The sequence below is a fragment of the Chionomys nivalis genome, chromosome 21 (genome assembly GCF_950005125.1).
Source record: "Chionomys nivalis chromosome 21, mChiNiv1.1, whole genome shotgun sequence".
Classification (NCBI taxonomy): Eukaryota; Metazoa; Chordata; class Mammalia; order Rodentia; family Cricetidae; genus Chionomys; species Chionomys nivalis.
In genome coordinates, this window is record NC_080106.1 from 5,323,739 (window position 1) to 5,351,532 (window position 27,794).

Sequence of the window (27,794 nt, forward strand, 5' to 3'; positions counted from 1 at the left end):
TTCTTGTAAGCAGTCTTTTGCTGTTGTTTTCTCTGAGACAAGATCTCATGCAGTATGCATGTTGGCCTCAAAATCTCTGAGAATGACAAACTGATCCTGATCCTCTGCCTCTACCTCCCAAGTACAGAGATTATAGGCATGCACCATCATACTTAGCTCAAGCAATCTTTCCTTGCTTGCTTTTTTGGTAGTATCAGTGAGAACAGGCTGAGCTAGCTGGTAACGTAAGAGACGGGAGCAGAGGTAGAACAGCAGTGGTGGCAAAGACGGTCATTAATAACAGCAACAACGGCAGTGAAAGGGTGGCTAAAGAGCTCTAGAAAGTGACCAGAATCAGTGCAGAGCTGAAAAGGAACAACTGCAGGCCCTACACATGGACTGACAATTCCAAAAAGCTGCCAAGGCTTAAACACCTAGAGTCTTAAGGCTGAAGAACCATAGAACTGACCATTGTCAAAGGTCAAGCATTTCAGACACCCTGGGTCTGAGAGCTGTAACACTGGTCACTGTGAGAGCTCAGGTCTCAGTATTCAAGGCTCATTTAAGAGCTGTAACACCAAGTGTTACATGCCACCACTCCCTTTGCTCATGGCTATCAGAAGCAAAGGATTGTAATAGTTGCCAAGTGCTTAAAGCTCACAGCAGTTAAGCCTTCTACTTAAGGATCAAGGTCCAGAATTCTAAGACTTGTAAAGCCTACTGTCTCCAGCTCTCTAGCCTTAAGCCATAGACTTCTAGGTCTGCCAGTCCAGTTCCTATGCTTCGGGTGTTGCGGGAGGTCCTTCCGCTCCTCCAGCCAATAGCCGCTGAGATGCCAGCCCATTGGGGCGTGGTCTCTCTCCCTTTAAAAAAGGGGCTACTTCCCTCCTCGCTCTCTCTCTCTTACTTCCTGCTCTGCTTCCGGCCACTAGACTCCCTTCCTGATTGCGCAGAGGGCTGTTGTCTGGGGCGGTGATCTGTAAGTTTTTTCCCCTTTAAATAAATAGCCATTATATTAATCATAATTCCAAACTAGCGTGGGATTGTTTGTGAGTTATGCCTTCGCCTTCATTCGGGCACTCAAGGGCTGGTGCCTGTCAGCACCAGAAGAACTTCTTGCCTACCCACAATTCCTATCTATGTAGAACAAATCAAGTGGCGACAGATATACTTGGGGAAAAATCAATATGTATGCTTTCTAGAGAATAAATGTGCAATATTTATAGAAGTTTATTAAAACTTATATGACTTTCTGGTCAGGCTAACCGGTGATATGTAAAAAAGAAAACCAACTACAGTGGCACACAACTATTATCCAAATACTTACGTGGCTGAAGCGGAAAGATCAAGTTCAAGGTCGGCATGGGCTATAGAATAAATTCCTGTCTCAAAATACAAGACATAGTATTCAAAACTAAACAAACAGCTTATGCGAATTTTTCTTAGGAAATAAATCAAGCCATGGACGATATTTATAAAGGAAACTGTAGAAGAATCCTATGTCTGACAATAGGGGACTTGGTAAATGAAGCAGCTATGCTAATTAAAAAATACCAAATATGTTTATTGACTCTAATATAACAACTGTTACAAAAGAAAACATTAAAACACATTTTGATCAATTTATTATATATTTATATATCTACACATACAAAACAAAAAGACTAAACAAGGCATTTCTTTAGTGGTAATAAAGACTGTTTGGGTAACTGAGACCACTAAAATATACTGTTTAGATATAGACAGTAAGAACAGTTAACATTATTTCTCGAACTGAGCAGGAATTTTTATAATGAACTTCTCAAACTGAAGCAGGAACAAACAAGAGCCCTGGCTCCTGTGCTAGAACACCTACCTACCAGATAGGTACATACCATCCTATCCAGGGCCCTGGCTGCTCCCCCAGCATCACCAGAATTCTCAGAGGGAAGGCACAAAGGTGGTAGCTGGAAAGTGTCTCTGTGCTACTTGGTTTAAAGGGCAGAATTATTCAAACAGGCTCTAACTACAGTCCCATGTATCAGAAGCAAAACACCAGTCCTACAGTTTCCAGCCAGGAGAGGCAAAAAGGAAAAGGACGTTAGGTACAGTCATAATGATCAGCAATTTTTTTCCATTAAATTCATCCAATCCCAAAACCTATTTTCAGGTTTCTTATGGCACACTTAGTTATAAAAAGATATACTGAGGCATGAAGATGTAGCTGAATGGCAGAAGTGTGAAGTTAGTATGTTTAAGGCCCCAGGTTCAATCCTTATCATCCTAGGAAGAGGGATATTAAAGAATACTCAGATTAAAATTTTAAAAAAGCTATAAAAATAAATAATCTCGAAAGTGGTGCATGCCTTTAGCACCAACATACAGAAGGAAGTGGCAGGTGGATTTCTGTGTTCAAGGCCAGCCTGGTCTATATGGTAAGTTCCACACCAGTCAGGGACACACAGTGAGACACAGTGGGACTTGTGGGTGGCAGGAAGAGTCCCTATGGTTGCTGATAATGTGCATGAGAATTTCAGAAGCCTTACATCCTCTATGACTCTGAACCATGAAGCCTCTGCAAGATGTACCAGAAACTGTGCTTCTGTGGTGTGGCCTAGGCTGTATATCTTTTCTCTCCTTCATGCTTGGCCTTGTGGTACTTGAGGTAGTCGCTGTGCAGCTCCTTAAAGACATCTCGTGCTCCAGGCTGTAGCGAGGCCCGCAGAAACTGAATATCACGCTCTATGCAGAGATCCAAGATGAGATAAATTCCCTCCTGTAGCAGGTTCTTCACAGTTGGGTACAAGGTTACCTGGGAAGGAAGGAGGAAGGCTCTAAGCACAAACCAGGGACAAATCAGGCAACATGCTGAAAACATCGGAGCTCAGTAAGCAGAATGAAATTGGTGCAGCCACAGATCCCTGGGCTTCAGACTTTCTAAGACAAAGGCAGTTTCTACAGCTAAGATCAATGGTCAGTGAATGAAAACATATCCCAGCAGCTTCAAAACTCGCTGAGTGGGATGAGCATTAACCACTACTCATTCCAAGCTAGCAATATGATATGGAGAAACTGTTGTAAACCTAAGTTGGAAGTAAAAGAGCAAAGAACTGGAAACATCTTCCTATGTTTTCACTGGGATTCCTCACTACACAGAGCAGACAAAACAAGCAGGCCTGTAGGCTGCAGCATCTCCTGACCAACAGGGTCTTCCCAGGAAATCTGTCTGTCTCTCACAGGTCCTCCCACAACATCTAGTCTACAGAAACACAAGGAATGAATGCAGAAATCTCTCTGTTTGTCTTTACTCTTGGGCATTTAATTAAAGCTAAACATGCTACCTCGGAGAATTTATGGTTTTCAGTAGCAGTCTCTAATGCATATGGAGTGTTTTATTACTAAATTTAAAAATAAATGAAAGATAAGACCTAGACTTCTGCCAATGGACTCCAGGATGTAATGGCCTTAATAACTCACAAGCCCTTTTGGTTTTCAAGATTAAAAAAAAAAAAAAAAGAAAAAAAAAGAAAAAAAAATGGACAAGTTTAAATTAAAGATGAGTAATAAAGCCAGGAGACCAGAGATTTCATAAAATAAATCTTAGGACAATATGACTTCAAGGTTCCAATTATCACTTTCCTTTTTGTACCTCAGCAAAATGAAATTACTATGTCTCTTTTCATTCTCCAGTTAAAAAGTACAAGCTTTTCTCTCATCAAAAGCTTATATGTTAATGACTCACATGCTTACAGTGTATCAAGCTTCGATAAAACTGTTAAATGTGCATAAGGAAATCAAATGACAAGTCCTCATGTCATTCCAGAACCACTATAAGTATCTTCTCAAGCACTTACTTAGCACTGCTGCTCCCTCCTACCCCCTAGCCCAGATAAAGTTAATAGAATGACAAGAAGGTGTAGGGTGGAAAGTTACTCAACAGTTATAGTTACTTGAAATAGGGAAGGAAGCAATCTAGAAAGGCTGTTCAACCAAACCTCTCTGGAGAAATGCTGACTTTTCTAGCTAGACATTCCTCTACAGTGCCCACCAAGAGATCCAACTACCATGCATGCAAGAGACCCAGTACCAATCCGGTCCACCAGACTCACTATTTCCCAGAAAGCATGTAAACATGTTTATACAAATACAAGCAAATGGATTTATTCACTTGACTCTGACACACTGGCATTCATTAATCAAAGTAAAGTTCCAATGTCATTTATAGTTCTAAACTGGCCTGACCACGGGGCACCAGTAGCTTACGGAAGTGTGAAAACAGTACATGGACATACGTGAACAAGTAACTCTTAATGATAAATTCATCATTTAAAACAACAATCTCAAAAGCCAAATAAATTTAAACAAAAATCAGCAGTAACAAAATTCCCAGTATGTCTACCCTGTAGTCCACTCTGAGTGTCTAGGAGCAAATGAATGTGATGACTACCCCAGGGCCCTCTATTCCAGGCTATGCTGGTATGGATCCTTAAGAGTTCTTGGGCCGGGCGGTGGTGGCGCACGCCTTTAATCCCAGCACTTGGGAGGCAGAGGCAGGCGGATCTCTGTGAGTTCGAGACCAGCCTGGTCTACAAGAGCTAGTTCCAGGACAGGCTCCAAAACCACAGAGAAACCCTGTCTCGAAAAACAAAACAAAACCAAAAAAAAAGAGTTCTTGGCCCTGGGTGAGATTTCACTTGCTTATTGGATAACAAGAAAAGGAAACAGGTCCAAGGTCCAAGTCTATACTGGAACCAGAGACCTGAGAGTCTTGGAGTCCTGAGCAACTTCAGTGAGGGGCTCCAATGACCCTTACACGTCCCTCAGTTCTACCCATAACTCTATAAGGCTGATCTCACACACACACACACACACACAAACCCACCCATGTACAGAAAAGTCCACTGTTGTGAGCCTATCATTGCTATTTTTGGTAAAAAGCTATGCTCTAAGACTGAATGGAAACCCCTGATGAGCATGTTCAGTCTACGTTTTTACCTTCTGTGCTTCTGTCACATACTGGGCCACCAGGAATGGGGAGAACGCGGTGAATTCCTCAGCTCGAGTAGCAATGTGGCTATACATCCTTTCCACCAGGCGTGCACACTCAAGGACCACTGGCAAGTCATCCATGCTTCCTACAGATGGAAAATGATTAGCTCTGAAATGGCAAGAGCATTTCCTCTAGCCCTACAATCTTACTATAAGTAGAATTGCTGCAACTCTCTACTCTTTCCAGACTCTACTGGCTTATTCTGTAGACAAAAATATGGTAAAAGATATGTCCAAACACGACAACAGTAAAAAACATGATATTCAAGTCCGTGTGTTTTTCGGGTGGGGGGGGACTCTGAGAGTTAATTTCATTGTCAACCTAGTATTAAGTGGGCAAGAAAGATCACCCTGAAATGGACAGCACCATTCCATGGTCTGGGGTCCTGGGCTGAAAATGGAAGAAAGGAGTAGGAAAGCCAATTGAGCACCAGCATTCATCTCTACTTCCTGACTACAGAGCAATGTGATCAACCACCCCATACTTCTGTCCCATGATGGGCTGTATCTCCTCAAACTGTGAGCCAAAATAAACCCTTCTTTCTTAAGCTGCCTATGTCAGTATTTTATCACAGCCAGGAGAAAATTAATATAATATCTAACTAGAAAAATCAATTCACTTAAGGATGAAATCTATGATTGTTATCATTTTAAAGGAGACAGACTGCTATAAGACAGGATCAAATGAAGATTATCTTCAAGACAAACAGTTTATTGAGAGGATTTAAAAGAGTTCCAAATTATGCCTTTGCCTCTATCAGTTCTAGAAATTGTCTGTGTAAGGTTTTCCTTTCACAGGCAAATGGAGATAAGATATAAGGCCATCAGCCGACAATCCCCACCTCCCCCTATCTTCCCAGAGTCACTTCTCACTCCAGTCCTCCCTTGCTAGTCAATGTAGGACCATCTAGTTCCTGAGCTCCCCAAGTCTGCCCTGACTTGATAGGGAGCACTGGCCATGCTATAGCACCTCCCAAGCTTTGCTGAGCACAGTAATTCCTATAACTTTATTTATAAATCTGGAAAATGCAACAAACCCACAAACAAAAGGTAGACTGGTGGTTGCTCAAGATCAGACCTAATACAGAGACACAGAACTCAAATGTAGAAAGAATCTATATTTTGACTGTGGCGTGGCTTCAGTTTGTTCTTAATTATCAATTAAACAGATGAAGCGCATCATGCAAACATTAAACCTCAATGAAACTGATTTTTAATATGTACAGTAATTTTTGAGAATAAACACACAGACATCTTTAATAAATGTAGTTCTCTAGATCAATTTAATTTCTATGAAATTCAGTTAATATTGGGAAGTATTTCACAAGGCCCACACTTTGCTATGTGCTTCATGACCTAACAATCTCCATTTAGACAGTATGAGTGACTGATTATTGCAGTCACTGAGTTCATGCATAATCATAAGAGTGCACTAGAACCCAATAAGGAGAATAGAACTGATAAACTGACAAACTGGACCAAGCCATAAGTACAGAGAATAATCTTGGGACTAGAGAGAACTGAGTTAGGTCAACATGAAGCACATGTTTCCATGCATGCTCAGAACGTGTGACAAGGGACAAGCTTGACATAGCATACAGCCACACTTTACTTCCACAGTCCACAGCAAGACCTTGCTTTGCCTGTTTGCCTCCCTGGGCACATCAGGGAAGACATCACCATCAGAAGTGCATCTTGGGATATTAAATAACCTTAACTGGAACCAAAGACAGTCATATACCAGCAAAGGCTATCAAAGAGAAGGAACTTGTTACCAGCCCTACACATCAGTAGATTTTTAATATTAATTAGATGAACACATGCACTGTGCTATGCAAGATAGATTCGTTATGCCACCAGCTAGCTGTTCATAGCTGGGCAGAGTAAAGGGAGAACTGCAACATCTGTCAGTAGTGTGCAACCTCTCATCTCTTCTCCTCCACCCCCTTCTTTCCAGAAAAAGAAGTTTCAATCAGAGATGCCAGATGCATTCACACTTTGGGATACAGTAAAATGTGATGATTGAAATAGTTAAAAAAAATTATCTTGAGTCAGGAGGACAGGTGTTAGTTTGAAATCAATGTGGTCTACATACTGAGTTCTAGGCCAGCCAGAGCTACATAGTGAGATCCTGTCTCAAACAAAAATTATCTTGAGAGGTGCTGGCTGGGCAGTGTTTAGTTTTGTTCTTGTTTTTGTCAGTTTGACCTTAGTTAAAGTGAGTTGGAAGAAAGAACTGAAAAAAATGCCTCCATAATATTTCCTGTAGGCAAATTATTAATAGTATTTTCTTTATTAATGATTCATGTGGGAAGGTTCATGTGACAGGAGACAGTGCCACCCTTGAGCAGCTGGTACTGAGTTGCATAAAAAAGCAGGTTGAGCAAACCATGGAGAACAAGCCAGCAAGGAGCATTCCTCATGGCCTCTGCTTCCGTGCCTGCCACTAAGTTCCTGCCTTGGCTTCCATCAGTGACAGAGTACAGCCTGGAAGTGGTAAGCTGAAATTAAACCCTTTCCCTCCACCAAGTTGCTTTTGGTCATGGTGTTTTATCACAGCAATAAAAATCCTAACTAAGACAAGAGGCTGGAGAGAACTCAGTGGTTAAAGTCCAGAGGACCTAAATTCCATTCCTAGCACCCATATCAGGTGGCCTAAAACTACCTATAACTTTAGTTCTAGGGTGGCAGACACCCTCTTCTGGTCTCCACCAGTATTAGCATTGCACACATACACACTCACATGTGCACACACCCATAAATAAAAATAAATATTTCTCAATAAATTCTTGAATATTCACTTGATAATCTGAACATATTTTATGTGAACTCAGTTTGGTGGCTTTATTTTCAGAAATATTTATGGTCAGAAACACTACATGATAAATACACTTGAATCTATATACCTGAAGCCATTACTCTGAATTACCTTTGTCTTTCTGCCGTCCTTCATGCATAACTGAAAACAATAGTATATTAAACGAGTTCAAGAAGGATGAAATGGCCTTCAGCATCACCTGTAGTAATAGAGGAACACAGAAGTAGGTCGGTGATCTTTTGTCTGCTTACCTGGCATGACATACAGAGAGATGTATACCCTGCTGTGCAGCACAGATACTTATCTTTTGCTAAAATGACTGCTGAAATCTGGCTCACATCTGGTTCCTTAGTTCTTGTTTTAACGTTTTAGGAAGTAGGGGGTTCTACATTGCACACGATTTAAAATTTGCTGAGTCTGTGCTTATTCTACACTGGTTCTAATATACTCTAGAAACACACAGAATTGGTATTTAAGAGGAAAAAAAGATTACATAAATTCGCTTAAAATGAGGATCAAACAATCTTAAATGGAAGTTCTAGCTTGCCTAGGACTTTCCCTTGAACACTGAGACTAAGCAACTCTTTTAAGAAGTTTGCTCCTGGAACTGGAGAGATAACTAAGTGGTTAGGAATAAATCATCTTGCTGAGAACATAGGTTTGGTTCCCAGTACCCACAGAGGAACTCACAACCATCTGTGTCTAACTCCAGATCAGACACCCTCTTCTGACATCATGAGCTCTGCATGCATACGCTGCACATGCACACACGCAGATAACTCTTATACATAATCTTTTTAAAGGTTAGCTCACTCCTAACCTTCTTAAATGTCTAATCATCCTCCAAGTGCTTCTCCCTTCCCCACTCACTTTCTTATATTTTTAAATTCATTTTTTTCCTTTGTGACAAAGATTCACTGTGTATCACAAATTCATATGTAGACCAAACTGGCTTCAAACTCATAGAACTCTTCCTGCCTTTGCCAAGTGCTGAGATCACAGGCATTTACTACTACACCAGACAATTTTATTTCATTTTTTTAAAAAAAAGGAAGAAAAAAAAGAAAAAGAAAAATGAGGCTAAAATGACAAAACATGCTTTTTAAATCTCTGTATCTATCTGTGTGCATGCATAGTCATGTATGGAGTGTGGCTGCATGCGTGCCATAGCACACATGTAGAGATCAGAGGACAACCTTACTTGTTAGTGCTTGCCTTCTACCTTATTTTTGAGACACAGCCTTTTTGTTGTTCACTGCTGTGTTCTCCAGGCCAGCTGACCCTCAACCTTGCAGGAATTTGCCTATCTCCACCTCCCAACTTGCCATAAAAGCACTGGGATTACAGACACAGGGTACCATGTCCCATTTTACATGGATTCTGGGGATCTAAACTGGGCTCCTCATACTTACATCTCCCCAGACCCCAACATGCTTTCTTTATACCTCACGTCAGGAACACAACCACAATGTCCAGCCAAACAGCAATGAGTTCATGTAAATTTAGCTAGAAATTAAGCAAAATTAAACATGCAGATCCTAGTCATACTGACCACATTTCAAGTGGCCAACAGGTCTCAGGCTACTGAGCACCACACTGATGTGGTACTCACAATGCAGGCAACACTGAGTATTTATTTACTAATCTACACTGTTCTACGTGTTCAACTAAAAAGAAGAGTGAAACACCAGAACAATTCTCTCTGGTATAATTAACTCAACAAAATCCAGACATCATCACAGCAAACCTTTCATACTGGCTTTTTGCAACAAGTTGAAGTAGAGGCTGTTTTGGGGAAAGCATCCCAGAGCTTCATCAATACTCTAAGTTCTCTCTGAACCCTTGTTATACTGATAAACAGTTATAAAATCCAGACCAAACTTTCAAGCTCCACAATGACACCCTTGGTAACTTCACAAATCTGTCCTGTGTGTGCCTCATTTTTCTCATTTGCAAAATGAAGGTAACAGGTCATCATGAGGAAATAATTGTAACGTGAAGTTTTCTCATCATAGTCTCTTCCTGGGTGTTTAGTCAATGCTGGGCACCTGCTATATCATCCAGATACATCTGAGAGGATTTTAGCTGAATGTTCACATATATGTGGATCTAAGACCATGCACTGGCTTCCCTCATGAGACCGACAGTGTCAGTGAATGTTAGCTGCTTTAACCACTCACTTCGTCCTGTTAATATCATGCTGTTGATGTTCTCTATACACAAGTCTAAACTCACTAAACACACGTGTGTTAGCAGCTTTCCAGGAGTCAGTTTCTAATCTTACTTTCAGCAAGATCTGTACTCTCAGACTGTGATGGATTTGTGCTGCATTATATTATACAGTCTCAAAACAACCTTAATAATTAGTCAAGAAAAAATCTTATCAAAGGTAGTGACAAAGGAGGCAGGGTCAAAGACGACAGCTGTAAGTCTCTGGAACAGACCATTTCTCTTAAAAATGGCATTGATGGGGGAGATTACATAATTTAGTGGGTAAAGATTTTTGTCATGCATGTCTGGTGGCCTGAGTTCAATCCCTGAATGTGCTGACTAATTTTATGTTACTTGACACAAGCTACTAGAGTTATCAGAGAGGAAGAAGCCTAATGCCTCCGTAAGATCCTGCTGCAAGGCATTTTCTTAATTAGTGATTGATGGGGGAGGGCCTAGACCACTGTGGGTGGTATCATCCCCTGGGTTGGTGGTCCTGGGTTCTGTAAGAATGCAGGCTGAGCAAGCCATGAGGAGCAAGTCAGGAAGCAGCACCTTCCATGGTATCTACATCAGCTCCTGCCTCCAGGTTCCTGCCCTGGATTCCTTCAGTGACAGCCTGTGATGTGGAACTGTAGTCAAATAAAGCATTTTCTCCTCCACTCCCTTTTGGGTCATGGTGTTTCATCACAGCAATAGAAACCATAATTTGGACACTGGACTTCATATAAAAGAGATAGAGAGAACCATCTCTACAAATTTGTCCTCTTACCTTCAAACACACATCATAGCATATATGTAGACTACCTATTCTTAGATTATCAAAATACTTAGAAATATTTCAACATGTATGTGTACATGAGCATACCTAGTATTTATTCCTACTGGTCACACGTATTAGTGGTGGTGCATGAAAAAACCCCGGTCAAAGGTATCAATAGGTTTGGCCTAACACTCAGTTTCAACAAAGTGGCATTGGTCAAAAGGTTCATTGAGCCTCGGTAACCTCATCGCTAAAATAGGATTACCACATGCTTTACAGGCTTACTATGGGGTAAAGAGCCAATGCTCAACAAATGCTAGCTGGCCATTCTCTCTTCTATGAGATCTGTGTTCCTAGCCTCTGTATAACATAACAGTAGTAACTATAAACTCTGACTCTCTTTAGCACTTGAATTATAATCCCAACATATCTAAGCAAGGTAGTGACATTTAAGTACATCATTAGCAAACACAAAATAATGGACCTCTTTGTATAATATATGACACCACTCAAAGTAACAGATGTGGCAAAGAACAACTCAAGCGGCCTGAAGAATAGGTCAAGTATTTCTATGTTTACATATGAGAAATTACAGGAAGCAAAGTCTGTAATGGTAGAGCTTTCCTTTCCTGCTTTCCTTTAGTTTTCTGTCTGTTGCTTTTGTTTTTATTGGTAGTTAGGATAACACAGGAGCCTCTCACATATACACCACTGAGCAGCCCCAGCCCTTGTGCTGCCCCTCTAGAAGCTGTCGTTTCCAGCACCCAGGAGCAGCTGCAGTGCTCTTACTCTCACCTTAGAGTGGCACTGTAAGATGGAGAACAGCACATTGTGCATCTTCTGGAAGACACTGCCAAACTCCAGTGCCTTCAGGTGATCCAGAGGGACTGTGAGCAAGATGTTAAAAGCCAGACTGACATGATGAGGGTTGCTGATGGTCTCCTCCCCTTTCCGCAACAGAACAGCCAGGACGTCGAGAACAGGCTCAACCACTACTAGAGCCACAGGCTGTTCCTGGCAGGCCTCTCGGTGTTGCAGCTACAAAGGAGGATGGACAAAGAAAAGAAAGTGAAGGTAATCCTGCAAGGAAATAAAATCACTTAAGCTCTAGATGACAAAGGCAGTCTGCTTATGATGTACAAGGAAATGGTGTGGACAATCAACAGCCCATGGGACGAGGCTTCATCCAGTCTCCTATAGACCTGGCTGCTTCAGCTCTCACTTTTTGCTGAGTACATCTACCATGAAGATAAGCTATTTCTTAAAAGGGATCAGACACACCCAACCTCTTACACAGAAGCTGCACGTCAGACATGTATTAACAGTATTTTCCCAAAACAGATCATCAGTCCCAAATGCCTGTGATTATAAAACAGGTCTAGTTAAGATTTTCAGTTATTCTCCTAGAAAATAAGAGAACAGACTCAAGATAAAGGACTTCCCTGTGTTGTGGGATGTTATTTTAAAATGTGTTACATTTGTTTATGCTGTAAAACATTTGTTTAATGATGCAAAGATGTGTTGCATTTTTTTTTTACATTGCATTTATTTAACTCTGTGAAGCTGTGTTATTTTACCTGTCTAAAACACCTGATTGGTCTAATAGAGAGATGAATGGCCAATAGCAAGACAGGAGAAAGGATAGGCAGAGCTGGCAGGCAAAGAGAATAAATAGGAGGAGAAATCTGGGAAAAGGAAAATAAAGGATCAAGAAAAGGAGGACATCAGGGCCAGCCACCCGACTATACAGCAAACCACAGAGTAAGAAGGGAACTTTATATAGAAAAAGAGAAAGAAAAAAGCCCAAAGGCAAAAGATAGATGGGATAATTTAAGAAAAGCAGGCTAGAAACAAGCCAAACTAAAGCCAGGCATTCATAAGTAAGAATAAGTCTTTTTTTTTTTTTTTTTTTTTTTTTTTTTTTTTTGGGTTATTCGAGACAGGGTTTCTCTGTGGTTTGGAGCCTGTCCTGGAACTAGCTCTGTAGACCAGGCTGGTCTCGAACTCACAGAGATCCGCCTGCCTCTGCCTCCCCAGTGCTGGGATTAAAGGCGTGCGCCACCACCGCCCGGCAAGAATAAGTCTTTATGTATGATTATTTGGGAACTGGGTTGGTGGGTCCCCACAAAGAGTCAAATGCGTAAAAAAACCAACCACATTCCTGGGTCACCTAGAGAGCACCCTATGGTTTCTAGCTTGACACACTGAGTATCTAAGGTGGCCTTTAAGTCCTGAATTTTACAAGAGCGTCATTCTGCAGGGAACATGGCTCTGCAGCCTGTCTGCCACACACATTAGAGGGAGGCATCAAGGGTTCTAACCTGGTGCATATAAGTGTGATCAATACACATTGTCACCATTATGGCCACCCATCAGTATGTTCCATATCCCACTCAGTAAATTGCTTCTCCACTGACTCCTCAACACACATATATGCAGCACATGCCTTCTGGTTTTACAGATTCTTTGGGAAAAGATGAAGAAGCTAATTAGAAAACAGGAGGAAACACGTAGTCTAGTTTTCAGGCCCGTTAGCTCTGGAAATATGCTGATTCATGACAATTCTCTCAGCAAAAGTTCTAACAGGATGGTAATGATGGCAAAAAGGTACTGCTCTTTCCTATCTAAAGTAAGAACCTTTTGAGACAGGTTCAATGAAGTGTGCAAACACTAAGGCCAGCCTCAATGAACCAGGCTTTTGTAGTAGAAAATTAAATCAAGTCACTGCCAGATGAAAACACAACACTTTGGTAGGGTAAGAGTATTCCCCTTTACCATATCACATGCCTTACACACACGTACCCCTCCTGATATGCCTTTTATGCTTAAGTGACCACAGAATTTTGTGGAGGATCAGTCCCAGGGATCCCCCCTAACCTACTTTGAGTATATGGCCCATAGTACTCACCTTGCCATTGCCATTTATCTCATCACTTCCTGTCTAATAGTTCTCAGTGCCCAACCCACTCACCACCTCCAAGTCAGGTGCACACAGATGGGAAACACAAGTGAGTTGGTTACCTGTTCATGGCCACCTTCAAGAAATGGCCACAGACCCAGAAAGGATGGCAGATCCCAAGAAACTAGCTGTCTTACAGAGGAGGGAATGACAAAAGAGCTGGAGAGTACATTTGGAAAAACCACTCACCGTTAGAGCCGTGACTATCTGGGGACACGTACGCCATAGCAAACTCGCCTTCTCTCCACTGAGTGGGCATTTCAGTAGTAGACTGAGTAGTCTAATGGCACACAAAACCACCTGAAACAAAAGGGCAAACTTTAGAACAGAAATAGCCAATCCCACAGGAGAGCTCCTCTTACTGGGACTGACGATAAAATGGAACCCTGTTACTGGGGATAGGGACAAAGGCTGGTCAGGGTTGGGTTCTAAGAGCAAGGGCCATTTCTCACATTTGTGCAGAGAGGAAGCAACGGTGATGAGCATAACTCCAGCAGAAATCGGGCCTTAGGGAGTATCTTACTAAACCAGGCACAGAATTGGTCCAGGATAGCAAGCTTAGTGAAAACAAAGAATGGTCTAATCATAGACCCCATTTTGCCAAGATGTTATCCACAGAGGATGCTATTACTCCAGCTGATCAAGAACTACACGAGGGCGCTGGAGAAATGACTTAGAGGTTCAGAGCACTAGCTACTCCTCCAGAGGATCCAGGTTTGATTTCCAATACTGACATCATGGCTTACAATCATCTAATTCCAGTTCCAAGGTATCTGATGCCCTCTCATGGCCTCTGCAGGCATAAGGCATGAACAAGGTGCATAGATATACATGCAGGCAAAACACCTATACATATATGGTAAAATTTTAAAAACCAAAAAACTTCATAAGGAAAGGTTTAAAAGAAATACTGGGTGAGATGCTGTGACAGCAGGGAATGCTTTTAACTTTAAACCAGACAAGAAGACCTACTTTTACTAAACACAAAGGCCTGGCCTCTTTCTCCCTTAATACTGTGAAGCCACACAACCCCAGCCAGATCCTAATTTCTGCCCTGTACACTCTCCCCTTGTCTTCTCTTGACTGCACACACCTGCACATCTGTTCTCAATTTCCTGCATACCTATAGGATACATTTACCTACTGAGGCTTGGAGCCCATTCATTTCTTCACAATTGTACACATTCTGCCCCAGTAGACAAACACACTTCTACCCCATGCACACCTTCAAATTCTTCATTCTTCAGTACTCAGTTCAAGTTTCCCTTGTCTATGACGCCTTCTCTAATCAATTTGTTAATGAAAATTTGGGGGCTATGTTCCCCCCCAAGTCACTCACTGAATGAATGGAAGCCCAGAGACCCAGAGGCATTCTTGAAGCTGGGCCCCAAATGTGCTATAAAGATACTTAGCAGGCACTGGAAGGGATGGTACAGGTCCTCAGGCTCATAGCTATGTGTCTGAACTATTCCTATGCCCCTCCCCAGAATTCATAATCACCCCTTAATTCTCCTTTAATTCAGATCAAAAACCAACCCCAGGTATTATCAGTAATCAGGAATGAAAAATTCACATGAGGCTACACATAGTAGTAAATATCTATATTTACAGTACTTGAGAGGCTGGGGGGGAGACTATAAATTCAGGATTTGGGCTGCAATGGCAAGACCCTAGCTTGTGGGGGAGGGGGGTGAGGAGGAGAAGCAGCAGCAGCCTAGAGCAGTCTATGGGGACTTTTTCATCAAGTGCCACTGGGAACACCTGACTAGACAGTACCCACAATCATTCTGACATGTTAGCTGTGTAAGACATTCTAAATGGAAGAGTACTGGGTTTATGAACTCAGGTTCCAAGTACTTCCTTGATGTGGGAAGGTCATTTGTCAATCTGTTGTTTCATTGGTTATCAATAAAGAAAACTGCTTGTTCTGATAGGTCAGAAAATTAGGTAGGTAGAGTAGACAGAACAGAATGCTGGGAAGAAGAGAAGTGAGCCAGATGCCATGCCTCTCCTCTCTGGGTCAGATGAGATGGAGCAAGCCACCAAGTCAGACATGCTGAATCTTTCTCGGTAAGACACCACCTTGTGGTGCTACACAGATTACTAAATATGGGTTAAGCAAGATTATGAGAGTTAGCCAAGAAGAGGCTAGATATAATGGGCCAGGCAGTGTTTAAATGAATACAGTTTGTGTGTTATTATTTCGGGTAAAGCTAGCAGGTGGCCAGGAGCCGGGTGGTGGGAAGTGGCCCGCCGCTCCTTCTACACTTCCTTTTTTTTTCTTTCCAGTTTTGGAGTTTGAACCCAGGACCTCATGAATGCAATACCAACTGAGCTACATACTCAGAGTGTTTGGGTGTGCATATATACACACACAGACAGACAGACACACACACAATCGTGCATACATAATTCTTAAGTTCTGGTCTACAGCTGTTTGGTCATATCAAGCACTTTTCAAAAAAAAATGTGTGTGGACAATGATTTGTGAAGTCCACACACGTTTTCACACGTGTCTTATTTTCTCACAAGCATCTCTCTTAATCTTCACTCTTAACCCTTAATAATATTTCCCAAAAAAACTGTGGCAGATGAAATGAACTGAGACTTTTTAAATATGGTCTTTATAATATTTAGCATCTCATGCACTAAGAGCACACTTTTGTAATTCTGAAGAAATTCCCCTGTGAAAAGTAAGAATCTTCAGTGGAAGCTAGATAGTCCACAACTGGGCTCCCTCCCACAGGCTCCTCCTCTGCCTGCACTCTCAGCCAAATTTGTCAGTCTAGTTTTAAAAGTGACATAAAATTTCAAACAAGCCAGGCGGTGGTGGCGCAAGCCTTTAATCCCTTTAATTGGGAGGCAGAGACAGGCAGATCTCTTTGAGTTCAAAGCCAGCCTGGTCTACAGAGTGAGTTTCTGGACAGCTAGGACTGTTACACAGAGAAACCCTGTCTCAAAGAAAAAAAAATCATCAAAACAATCCTTCCTTTCACCTGCAGTCAAACAAAAGAAAGAAGGTATCCACCTGCTGATCAGACTTCCATGCCTGAGTGATGTCCAGCCCCTGAAGAATAGACTGCAGTATGATCCCAAACTGCTCTGTTGTCCCAGTCTCAAACATTTGGGTGAGCAGGGCTTCTAAGTGAGGCTCAATATCCTGAGCAGAAATGCCTGGACCTGGAGGAAAAGACGCCAAAAGTGTTAAGATCTGATTTATAAGTGATAATAATGAACTACAAAGTAACTATATAATGACATCATGCAGCCATTAATAACTTGAGGTGTGTGATTATACAACCAAATACTGGTAAAAAAAAAAAAAAGAGGGACAGGTGCTCACTGTGCCCTTCTCTTATCCAGAGCTGTATCTATGTACAGTGTATGCACAGAAAATGCCAATATGCTCAGGTTAGTGCAGGACCACAGCAGACATGTGGCAATTTTTATCTCTTACCTCCCTTATACAATCAGGATGGGTGAGAAGTGGAGTATTTAATACCCAGGTAGGAGGAATCAGACTGACCTAGACTTTTTAGAGGCTCCAATGAAAGGACAATGTGAACTTTAAGTTCTGTATCCTTGTCCAGGAGTGGATTTGGGAAGGCTGGTAAAAAACTGAAGCCAATGCCTCAAAAGAGTCAAAGTTACAGCTTCTGGGGACCCAAACTCTTTTTCCCTGGGCTGTTTTTATCAGTCCTAATGCAGCTATGTGAAGGGGGAGAGTCTTCTGTTTTGTGTTAATTTCATTGGTTAAATAAAGAGACTGCCTTGGCCCTGATAAGACAGAAAATTAGGTAGGCGGAGTAGACAGAACAGAATGCTGGGAGAAAGAAGCCAAGTCAGGCAGTCGCCATGATTCTCCCACTCCAGACAGACGCAGGTTAAGATCTTTCCTGGTAAGCCAGCTCATGGTGCTACACAGAATATTAGAAATGGGTTAGATCAATATGTAAGAGCTAGCCAATAAGAGGTTAAAACTAATGGGCCAAGCAGTGTTTAAAAGAATACAGTTTCCGTGTAATTATTTCGGGTATAAAGCTGGCCGGGTGGCAGGATGCAGCAGCTATGTCTGAGGTATCCAATGTTCTCTTTGCCAAGACTGTCTGACTTAGCTCTCTTCTGAACTTGGCCATCCACTCCCATACCTAACCCTGTAAATAGTATGTCTGATGCTATATCTCTTAATAAACTTACGTGGCATAAGTTATTGGTTTGTGTAGGATCTCCTGGTCCCAGCTATTGCTTTCATTTTCTTTATTTCTCATCCCCAGTCTTCCCACTCAACACCATACTGTTCCGGTCACCCAGAAGTGTTGAAAAGACAAAAAGAACCTTGACATTCTGGGACTGTCTACTAGGTCTACCATGTGTTTTCTAGAACTTCACTGACCCACAATCTTGCAATAAAGCCCACGGCAGGATATTCAAGCCCTCCAACACTGACCTATCCATCCTTCATGTGTTTCAGAATGCCACACATTACTAGAATACATTCTGCCTCTCAATCTGTGTTATTTACAATCAAGAGGACAGAGACTGGGGGCTCCGACCGATTAAGTCACAGGTTACAACCTCTAAGACCTAGATTCACAGCCTTTTTCAGCCCCAATTTACTCATCAGTAAAACGAACACATCAGCAAAAGATGCCTGTCACTGGCAAATAAAAGAACACAGAACCTATTGAAGAGCCTCTCCAGGAGAGCTTACTACCTACACTTGCCTGGCTGGACTTCAAGGTCACTTTCACTTGGCTTACATGTATCCTCTAGCCCCAATACCAAATTCAGGTTGGGTTTTGATATCCCATATTTTCTCTTCTGCAGCCTCAATGGCTATCTGGCTGTTATGAAGCCCAAATCAGCCAGAGCAGAGATACTCCTATAAAGAAGGCCAGCTCTAAAGCATTGGCTTCCCTTAAAGCAATCTATTCTATTGCCTGAATGCATTATTCATAAAAGCTCCTGTTTATGAAATGCCCCCTTAGCACCACTGGAGGGCAGGGGCACCTCCACAAGCTGTTGTACTGCTATCTTTCAGTTCTTCAAAACAACCTTCATGTTATGCTCCCTTCCTTCCCCAGTGCCTTGGGCCTCACCTCACTTAGTATTCCTCCAGACTGCTCACTAGACAGTCTGACAGTTCATATATGTAAACATGCTGGACTCCATGTATTTGATATCACAGGTCCAGGGATATAAAAGTGAGGCTTAGAGCTGCCTCATCTCACTAGAGGTAGGAAAAAGGGATACAGAAGTTCTGCTTAGGCCGGGCGGTGGTGGCGCACGCCTTTAATCCCAGCACTTGGGAGGCAGAGGTAGGCGGATCTCTGTGAGTTCGAGACCAGCCTGGTCTACAAGAGCTAGTTCCAGGACAGGCTCCAAAACCATAGAGAAACCCTGTCTCGAAAAACCAAAAAAAAAAAAAAAAAAAAAGAAGTTCTGCTTAACAAACTGACAGTAGCCACAGCTTCAAATGCTAGCTGGCATCTTAAGACACTCACTTGGAATGCCGTCAAAAGCTTTAACAAAATCTTTGATGTTAATTCCAGTAAGGGAAGCAAATCCCTGAGTTATTAACAGGGAAAGATAGACCATCACAGTCAGGGTCTTCTCAGTTCATTCACACTTGAATCCAGACAGAGTGGTCTTTGACAGAGAGACAACAGCAGCACTGTTCAGTCCACACACTCGGCTCTGGTACTGGCCCGGGCAGACCAGGTGGCTTCACTTCCTAAAGGTCCTGCACCCTCGTAGCTTCTCTATGCAAATCAACTCAGCCAAACTCTACTCAGCATGTACTCTTGCCCCCCATCCCCACAAAGTCTAACCTCAAAAGACTACCTACTTCCTATTCTGGCCCCAAAAACTAAAAAGAAAGCCTCTGCCGCCTGTGATACGTACTAACTAGATTCAAGACGATATCAACCTGTTCATCTTTGTCTGCTTTGGGGAGTGACTCTATTTAATATACTTTTTAAAGATTTTATGTTATTTATGTTTGGGTTTTCACACAAAGGCCTCACTATGTACCCTTGGTCTGGAACTTGTTATGCAGCCTGTCTCTGGAGTGCTAGGATTAAAGGCGTGCATCACCACTCCCTTCCATAACACAATAATTTTGTAATTTTTTTTTTCTTTTCTGAGACTGGATTTGTCTGTAGCTTTTGGAGCCGGCCCTGAAACTCACTGTGTAGACCAGGCTGGCCTCAAACTCAGAGAATCACCTGCCTCTGCCTCCTGAGTGCTGGGATTAAAGGCATGCGTCACCACTACCTAGCATACTGTACTTTTTTAACATGAATATTTTTAAATGATTCTAAATAATTTCCATAACATTACAATGGCTATACAGGAATCCCTAAACCTTTGATCTATACAACTTCAGGGTCAGTTTTGGGCTGGAAGACATCAGCTCTCTCACTGGTCTGTGTCTGAGGTCTCAGCTGCCTAAAAGGGCGAAACTCATTAACAGATGACACTAGATGAGTCTATTTTACTATACATACACACACACACACATGCAACTGAGCACACTGATTGGGGGTGCTGAGGAAAATAGATTTTATGTAATTTTCAAAGTTAATCTATAGTACTATAGGCCTGATATAGGAGTTTCCCCCAGTAGCCCTTAAACCATGAATGGGGGTTGGAGAGATGGCTCAGTGGTTAAGGGCACATAATGTTCACATAGAAAACCTAAATTAAGTTCCAGCATCCATGCTGGGCAGCTTACAGCTGTACACTTGTATGTGCACTCCAGAGAATAAGCAGCTCTCTCCTAGACTCTACAGGCACCTGCACTCATATGTCCACACACCCACACACAAATATACACATGACTTAAAAAAAAAATTCTAGGTGTGGAATTTGAGATGAGCCGGGTCTATATAATGAGTTCCAGGTCAGCCATTACATAGTAAGACTGTTCCTCTAACAAACAGGCGTGAATGTACACAAAATAATCCCTAAAATATGAGAGGACCTGAGAAGACTAGAAAGGTATAGTGTGCACAGGGGAGGGAAAGCTGGAAAGGTAACTACTTACACATGCCAAAAAAGAAAGAGAAAATGATGTCCCAGATGCGTATCTACAGGGCAAGCTTGCTCATGTGGTACCTTCTGAAGCTGCCAGGTGGGGGGGGAGGCCCGGACAGTTGTGGTACACACCAGTAGGACATGCTGAAGTAACAGGCATATGAATCTTAAGAGATGAAACATGGTAACTTGGCCATGGAGGTCCCTTTGACTTAAGCCTCTGCAACGCAGAATCAGTTCAGAGAGAAACACCTTATTGGGGCTGGAGAGATTTTTTTCAGTGGTTAAGAGCACTGGCTGAATGCTCAAAGGATCCAGGTTGGATTCCTATCACCAACATGCAGCTCACAACCATCAGTGACTTCAAGTCCATGGAATCTAACACGATCCTTTGGCTTGAGGACACCAGGCATATACTTGGCACACAGACATATATGCAGGCAAAACATACATATACATAATTAAAAAACAAAAAACCCACCTTACCTGTAAGAACTTTCTGCACAGAATGAAAGATGGAAGCAAAAACAGAGCTCTCCTTGGAATGGAGCTCTGGGGCCAAAAGGAACAAGGTTAGAAATTGCAAGGCTGCCTGGAAAGACGGAGTATTCCCCGACAGGGCAGGCAACTCCTCCAGCAACTGAATGTAGACATCCTGGTAAAGGGCCACGTGAGAAAGCACTGTTCTATCGGTATCCACCACTTGAGAAGTCTGGGGCTGTCCTTCCCGAACGTGTTGGCTCAGGTCTACTTCTAAAAGCGTGGGAACAGCTGAGAGGAGGACTGAAGGCAGACGGCGGCCTGTAGTCCCAGGCACTAGGCAGAGATGCAGCATGGCACCCATCTGCATCATGGCCTGCTGCAGCAGCTCAGGTAGTGCTGCTGATGCCTCCAGTAGCTGCCTTCGCTCCTTAACATAAGGCCCCAAACTTTGACACAACTTGTTTAGAGCCACTAGAAGCAGCTGCCTGCACCGAAGGCTCTGGATCTTCAATTCTTTACTGGAAGCTTCCTTACTACATCTTGAGAGGAAGGCAGTGATTTTTCCAAAATTGAGCACCAAGCTCAGCTTTACTTGGATAAGCATCTGCATTAGCTGTTCCAAGAACATCCCTAACACTTGAAGAAGCTGTAGCCAATCGGGGTCATCCTCCCTAACTTGAAATTCTGTGCTGGCTTGCAACAGTGAGGTCAGCACAACCTCAAAGATGTCACTAACATACATGACCCTGAACACAGACCGGGCATTTCTTCCCCTCTGCAGACCACTAAGGAGTCGGTAGCATGTCACCAAGTACTGGAGGGCTAGTGGGCTAGAGCAATGCTCCAATGTGGAGACAGCCATGGAGACTAACAGGAAAAAAAAATGCACGTGGTAAGATGGCATGAGGCTATCCAGGTGAAGGGTGGAGATGACCTGTAAGAGCTCCAGGAGGACTTTTAGCTGCTCTTCATCCAGCTTGATAGGAAAACCATTCTTGATCATAGATAGAAAATTCTGGGCAACTTCTCCTCTTGGTTCTACAACTTCAAGTCCAACTTTTGCTAATTTGGTTTCCCAGTGAGCCACAAATGTGTGGTAGTCCTTTTGAAAAAGCCAGGGAAACCGCTGACTAATAAGACTCAGATCACTATGGGCACCAGAGCACAGAATGCTAGAACATTCTGCAGTAATACACATCAGGAAGGCAGAATGGAGGGACGGCATCTCTGGAAAGAGAGGGCTGTGCAGGAGGGCTGTGGATACTGTCTCAAGTGTGATGTACAGCTCACCATGGACCAAGCTTTCCTCGGCTTTATTTGCTGGTAAAGTTCTTAAAAGGACAGTGGCCAAATATTTCACATCATCCAAACAAAGGTAAGGTATTAAAACTGTGAGGTTTGATACGATCAGGTGCCAGTGGGCTACAGGATATGTAGACTCATTCATTGTTGACACCTGCCTATCCCAGGCAACTACTGTCTTCTGACTTAAACAGTCTCTGCTAGAATCCAGAATGCGGGCAGTGTCATCCCTCAAGGTTTGAAGAGCTTCTTTAGACTGGGAACTAGTCCGCATCAAAGTCCTTTTCACCTTCTGCAGGTACAGCTGTTCTAAGCAGTATCTACCGAGAGACCTGGACTGAACTATACACTTTTCCACCTTCTTCCAAAGCTGTGTTTCCACACCTGGTAGCAACAAAGGGAGGGTTGAGACATCCAGCGCAGCCCCAGCTAGGGGTCCCGCCAGAGAATGATACTGGCTGCAGTGCAAACTGAAAGTAGTGTCCACTTGAGCCCAGGTGTAAGAGAGTAAGAGTGCAGAGTCACTCACCTTCTGTTGCCACAGCTCAGACTCTGAGCTCCAGAGGTCCACGAGAAGACCCAAAAGGGGCCTCACAAGCTCTTTCAGCATCCTCTCCATTATGCACTGTGTCTGTCTGATGATGGGCAGAGGCATGCTGTTGTCCAGACTAGGCATGTTGAACATGATACAATGTAGCAGAGAGCTCAGTGACAATGCCTTCAAAGCCATGTCAGTGTCACTCTGCAAACAGGGTATGATTAAAGACTGGAACTTATCTAGTACAAGGGACCATGTATCCAGGATCTGACTCAGTGGCAGCTCCAAGAGGCATGCACAGAGAGCCATAGAGGGGCCTGAGGTAAGCAGAGGCTGCCTCAGTGCCTCTGCCGCTGGACAGCAGATCACCCACAAAACCTCTTCAAACAATCGTGGCACCTGTCGGAGCTTGGCATATGTCTGGAAGACAGTGTTAATAAGTACCTCCTGGGCTTTTTTAGCTCGAAATTCTGTTACTTCTGCGTCAATCCAGGCTGAAGACAACAGGTCATCTAGGTCTGGTTCTAAAATCAAATGATTTAGAGACATTAAAATCTTGAGGCAGCGAAACCAAGCTGGCACAGGTGCCTGTGAATGGTTGATCAGCAGTTCAGCCACATGGCGGTAGAAGTGGAACTGTGTCTCCTCATGTCGGATCCTGTCAGCAGCCACATTGTAGATGTTGGTGGTGGCCACTGAATTTAGCAGTTGCTCTACAGCCAGAAGCTCTGTGGTCCAATCTGATAGGGTTAGGGCTTCCATCTGTCCCTCTTGCAGGTGTGAAATCCGCAAGCAGCCAAACAACCTGGGGAGAGACTGAAAACAAAGGAACTGGTTTTCTTCCTTAAGGTACGAGTCCAAAAAGAGTCTGTACAGTAAGGACACTGAGTTTGCCACAACCGAAGCATGCAGGTCTGACTTGATGTAGTCAGGCTCTACCAGCCTTTTAATTACAGTTTCCATTGGAGTGAGAAGACTCTTCAGAACCCCCATCTTTACATTGTCTTGGTGCTGTTCCAAGAGCTCCTCTTTATAGGATGAGAGTAAATCATGTCGAAAAACACCGCTTCGAAGAACCATGTCAATCTTACTCCTGATATCTCGGCTCAGTACCTGCCGTAGCTGGCCCTGACCAGCCTGTGTCCATGTGCCCCCAAAAAGCAAATGTCTCAGGACTAGGCAAGGCTGGAGGAGGTGGCCAGTCATATCTGCAAAGACACGTCTGGGGTTGGCTTGCTGTTGCTGAAGCTTGAGGTAATGGTCAAGAGCCAGATGAATGACTTCAAATAGCTGGACTGTCATGGCTCCTTCCGGTTGTCTGCAGACTGACCAGCAAAGGTGGCTCAGCAAGGCTACAATCAGCTCTGGTTTGGCTGTGTAGATGACAGCAAGGGCAGGTGTTGAGAGGATGCCCTGGCAGCAACTCAGGATAGCACAGACATTCTTCTGGGATCCCGCAAGTGAGAACTCTGCTAGTCTCTCATTTATAACCTGAGTATTAAGAAAGAAATAAACGTCATGACTACCCTGAAGCTACATTTGCTCAGAAAGTGTGAAAAAATCAGTCATTCCTCTCCCATTTTGATGAGAAACCAGACTTTTTACCTGTAACATGAACTTGATACTTACTTAATGCATCAATAAAAGATAAAGTGTCTGTTCTAATTTCTTCACACATCCATCTCCTGTCAGTATCAATTCTAAAAAGGTTTACTGCCATCCAATTCCAAAAGGCTTTGCAAAGCTTAAAAGTCAGTAGTCAATATTTTTTCTTTTTATTTATTCTTCTCTCATACATCCCAACCACAGTCTCCTCTCCCTCCACTCCTCACAGTCCCCTCATCCCTAACCTCCCCTTTACCCCAGATCCACTTCTCCTGTTTCCCTACAAAAGAAAATAGGATACCTTAAGGATATCAATCGACATGGCATAATAAAGACTTTATCACATGGCATGTGATAAAGACTAGGCAAAAACCCTTGTATCAAGGCTGGATGAAGCAATCCAATAGGAAGAAAAGGTATAGACCCTAAATCTTTAACTTATCTCAGATGTCATCAGGTAGCACTTGAGTCATGATCCTGTGGTCCTATATACATATTATAGTCATTACATTTTCCTATTAAAAACACCAAAGCAGTACTAAGAGATGTAACTCCATTCGTAGAATGCTTGCCTAACATGTTTAAAGCCCTAGGTTCAATTCCCAGCACTACATAAACTGAGTGTGAGAGTGCATGCCTGTAATCCCAGTACTCAAGAGGAACAGGCAAGTGTAGCATGATATTGGGGTTCAACCTGAAGATCAGAAAAACAAGCAGCCAGTCACTGGCTCTTACCTTTACCTCAGACTGAAAATGGACGAACCTGCCTCCATGAATCCTTAGATTGAGACTGAGACCTATCTCTTCCCATTTTATAGTCCTCTCTAGTGCGTGCACCACACTGCCTGACCTCTATGGCTAACTTGTGTGGACTGCTGGGATTAAAGGTGTTGGCCACCACTGCCTGGCCTGTATGGTTGACTAGTGTGGCTGCTTTGCATTGATCTTCAAGAAGCTTTATTTATTAACACAAATAATATAACACTATAGGCAGAAGATCAAAACTGCAAGGTCATCCCTCAATTACATAGCTAATTGGATGCCAGTAAGTACCTTTCTTTTTATCATACAGCAGACACATTGTTTCCAGCTTTCAAAATTCCAAATTCAGGCAGATCCCAAAATTTACTATAAGGCCAGTGATTTGCTCCTGGTCATATAAGATCTAAGAATCAAAGCTGTCTGAGGTACTAAGCTATTAGCAACTATGTGAAACAATCATTATTTCCACTCAAGTAAGTACTAGCTTACAAGTCATAGCAAATGTGCTAAATCCTAAGATGTCAACATATCACCAGTATCCACCAGATATTTTATTAAATAGATAATAAAAAAAAATCTTTTCTACACTTAGTCCCTAAAGCATAATTTGTGTTCATGTTTCATGGGTCCTCAAGTAATATTTCACATAAACATACATTTATTTTAAAAGTTCTTCATTTCTTAAACATAAAGCTACCCATCTTTCAGTCTTACCTTGAAAGACCACTTAGAATGTTCTTATTATTTAACAGTGTCACAGGGAAGGGTGTAGTCTAAGAATTACTGGCAGCTTATCTACTTCTTTGTTCTCTAGTCTGTTCCATTCCATTCTGTGAGGCTCTGGCTGAACAGCTCTACAACCAGACACATCTAGTTTCAAATCCCAATACTGCCATTTACTATTTATATATGGCCATTTATATTCTTATACCCTTTGAGCCTGTCATGTGCTAAATGCTCAATAGTACTGGTTTTTAATGGCAATTATTATGGCATCTGAAAATACTATTTTAACAATGAAGTTCAGACTTTTGTGATTTTAATAAAAAAGCTGAAATAATTTCTGTCCAGATTACCTTTGATCTTCCCCCAGAAAATCTCATCAAACGTCTGTGTGCGAGTCTAGTTATAATACAGTAGCTACCTTTTCCAGTTAAAAAGTAGTAAAGCTGGCTCTGACGGTATACACCTGCAATCCCAGCACTTGGTATACAAAGCAGAAAGTAATAAAAACCTGTTCATAGGCCAGACAAGGTGGTTCATGCTTTTAATCCCAGCATTCAGGAAGCAGAGGCAGGTAGATCTCTATGAGTTCTAGGCCAGCCTGGCCTACTTAGAAAGTTCCAGGATAGTCAGAGTTACATATAGAGGCCCTGTTTTAAAAGTAACATTTTCTATTTTTGGATACTATTATTTCTTCTTCCTTCTCCCTCCCTTAACTTGAAATTTCCCACATATTCACATAACTGATTCTGAAAAAAACAAGTTTAAGCAGTAATGAGAAATTAACAAGGATGCACATAAGTCAACGGAAGAGACCATGATTTACCTTGACAAGGGAAATCTGAAGATTCACAGTCTTTCCATTCTTCAGGAGATTCTGCAATTTCCTGCTGTGTAGAATGTTATCTACATAGACCCAGAGCCTTTCAACAATATCTTCCTGCAGTTCGAGTTTTTTATTATAAAATGCAACCAATGTCTGTCTTGCCCAATCAAGTAAAACCTGGATTTGTAGAAAACATACTGTGAAAATGAACTTCTTACATGGGAGAAAAATTTTAAACATTATGGAGACATCCAGCCATGACCAAATTCTATTGCAAGAAAAACAAAAACAGCTTTCCTTTAAAACGTGTCTGCAGTGTCAGCTCCCACTGGGGCTGAGACAGGAAGAGCACCTCCATCTACAAGATCAGGATGAGACTGGACAACAGAGCAAGAGCCTATTTGAAACAAATAGGCTGAATATGGTTACACATGGCTATTAATATCAGTACTTAGGAAGCTGTGGCCAAAAGATCTCAATTCAATGTCAACATAAGATGTATAGTGAAAGCATTTGTTTTAAATCCTCACTTGTATGTTAAATAATATATGTTATGAAATCTTGAAATGTTTATTAAGGAATAAAAGAGGAAAAACAATGTTGCCTTAGTCTGGAGTCAATGAAAAATTTCAGTGCAATAACATTATTCAATGGTTTTTTTTTTTTTAAGAAAAACACAATGTCCACAGAAGGAATCACATATGCAAATCAAAATGGAAATAAGGGATAAGAAAAAAATGGGGCTGTGAGACAAGACAT

General features: G+C 42.3%; 1 protein-coding gene across 1 annotated transcript in view; it reads right to left on the bottom strand.

The window, feature by feature from the left end:
- Nucleotides 1-1,604: 1,604 nt before the first annotated feature.
- Urb2 (URB2 ribosome biogenesis homolog) overlaps nucleotides 1,605-27,794 on the bottom strand; it is a 29,170-nt gene continuing 2,980 nt past the window's right edge. The window contains exons 3-10 of the mRNA XM_057753506.1: nucleotides 27,036-27,212; nucleotides 21,283-24,610; nucleotides 16,787-16,938; nucleotides 13,948-14,058; nucleotides 11,595-11,837; nucleotides 7,937-8,024; nucleotides 4,954-5,093; nucleotides 1,605-2,770 (exon numbers count right to left, since the gene is read on the bottom strand). Of these exons, the coding sequence (XP_057609489.1) occupies nucleotides 2,573-2,770; nucleotides 4,954-5,093; nucleotides 7,937-8,024; nucleotides 11,595-11,837; nucleotides 13,948-14,058; nucleotides 16,787-16,938; nucleotides 21,283-24,610; nucleotides 27,036-27,212 (4,437 nt within the window). The 3' untranslated portion in view covers nucleotides 1,605-2,572. The remainder of the gene's footprint in view (nucleotides 2,771-4,953; nucleotides 5,094-7,936; nucleotides 8,025-11,594; nucleotides 11,838-13,947; nucleotides 14,059-16,786; nucleotides 16,939-21,282; nucleotides 24,611-27,035; nucleotides 27,213-27,794) is intronic.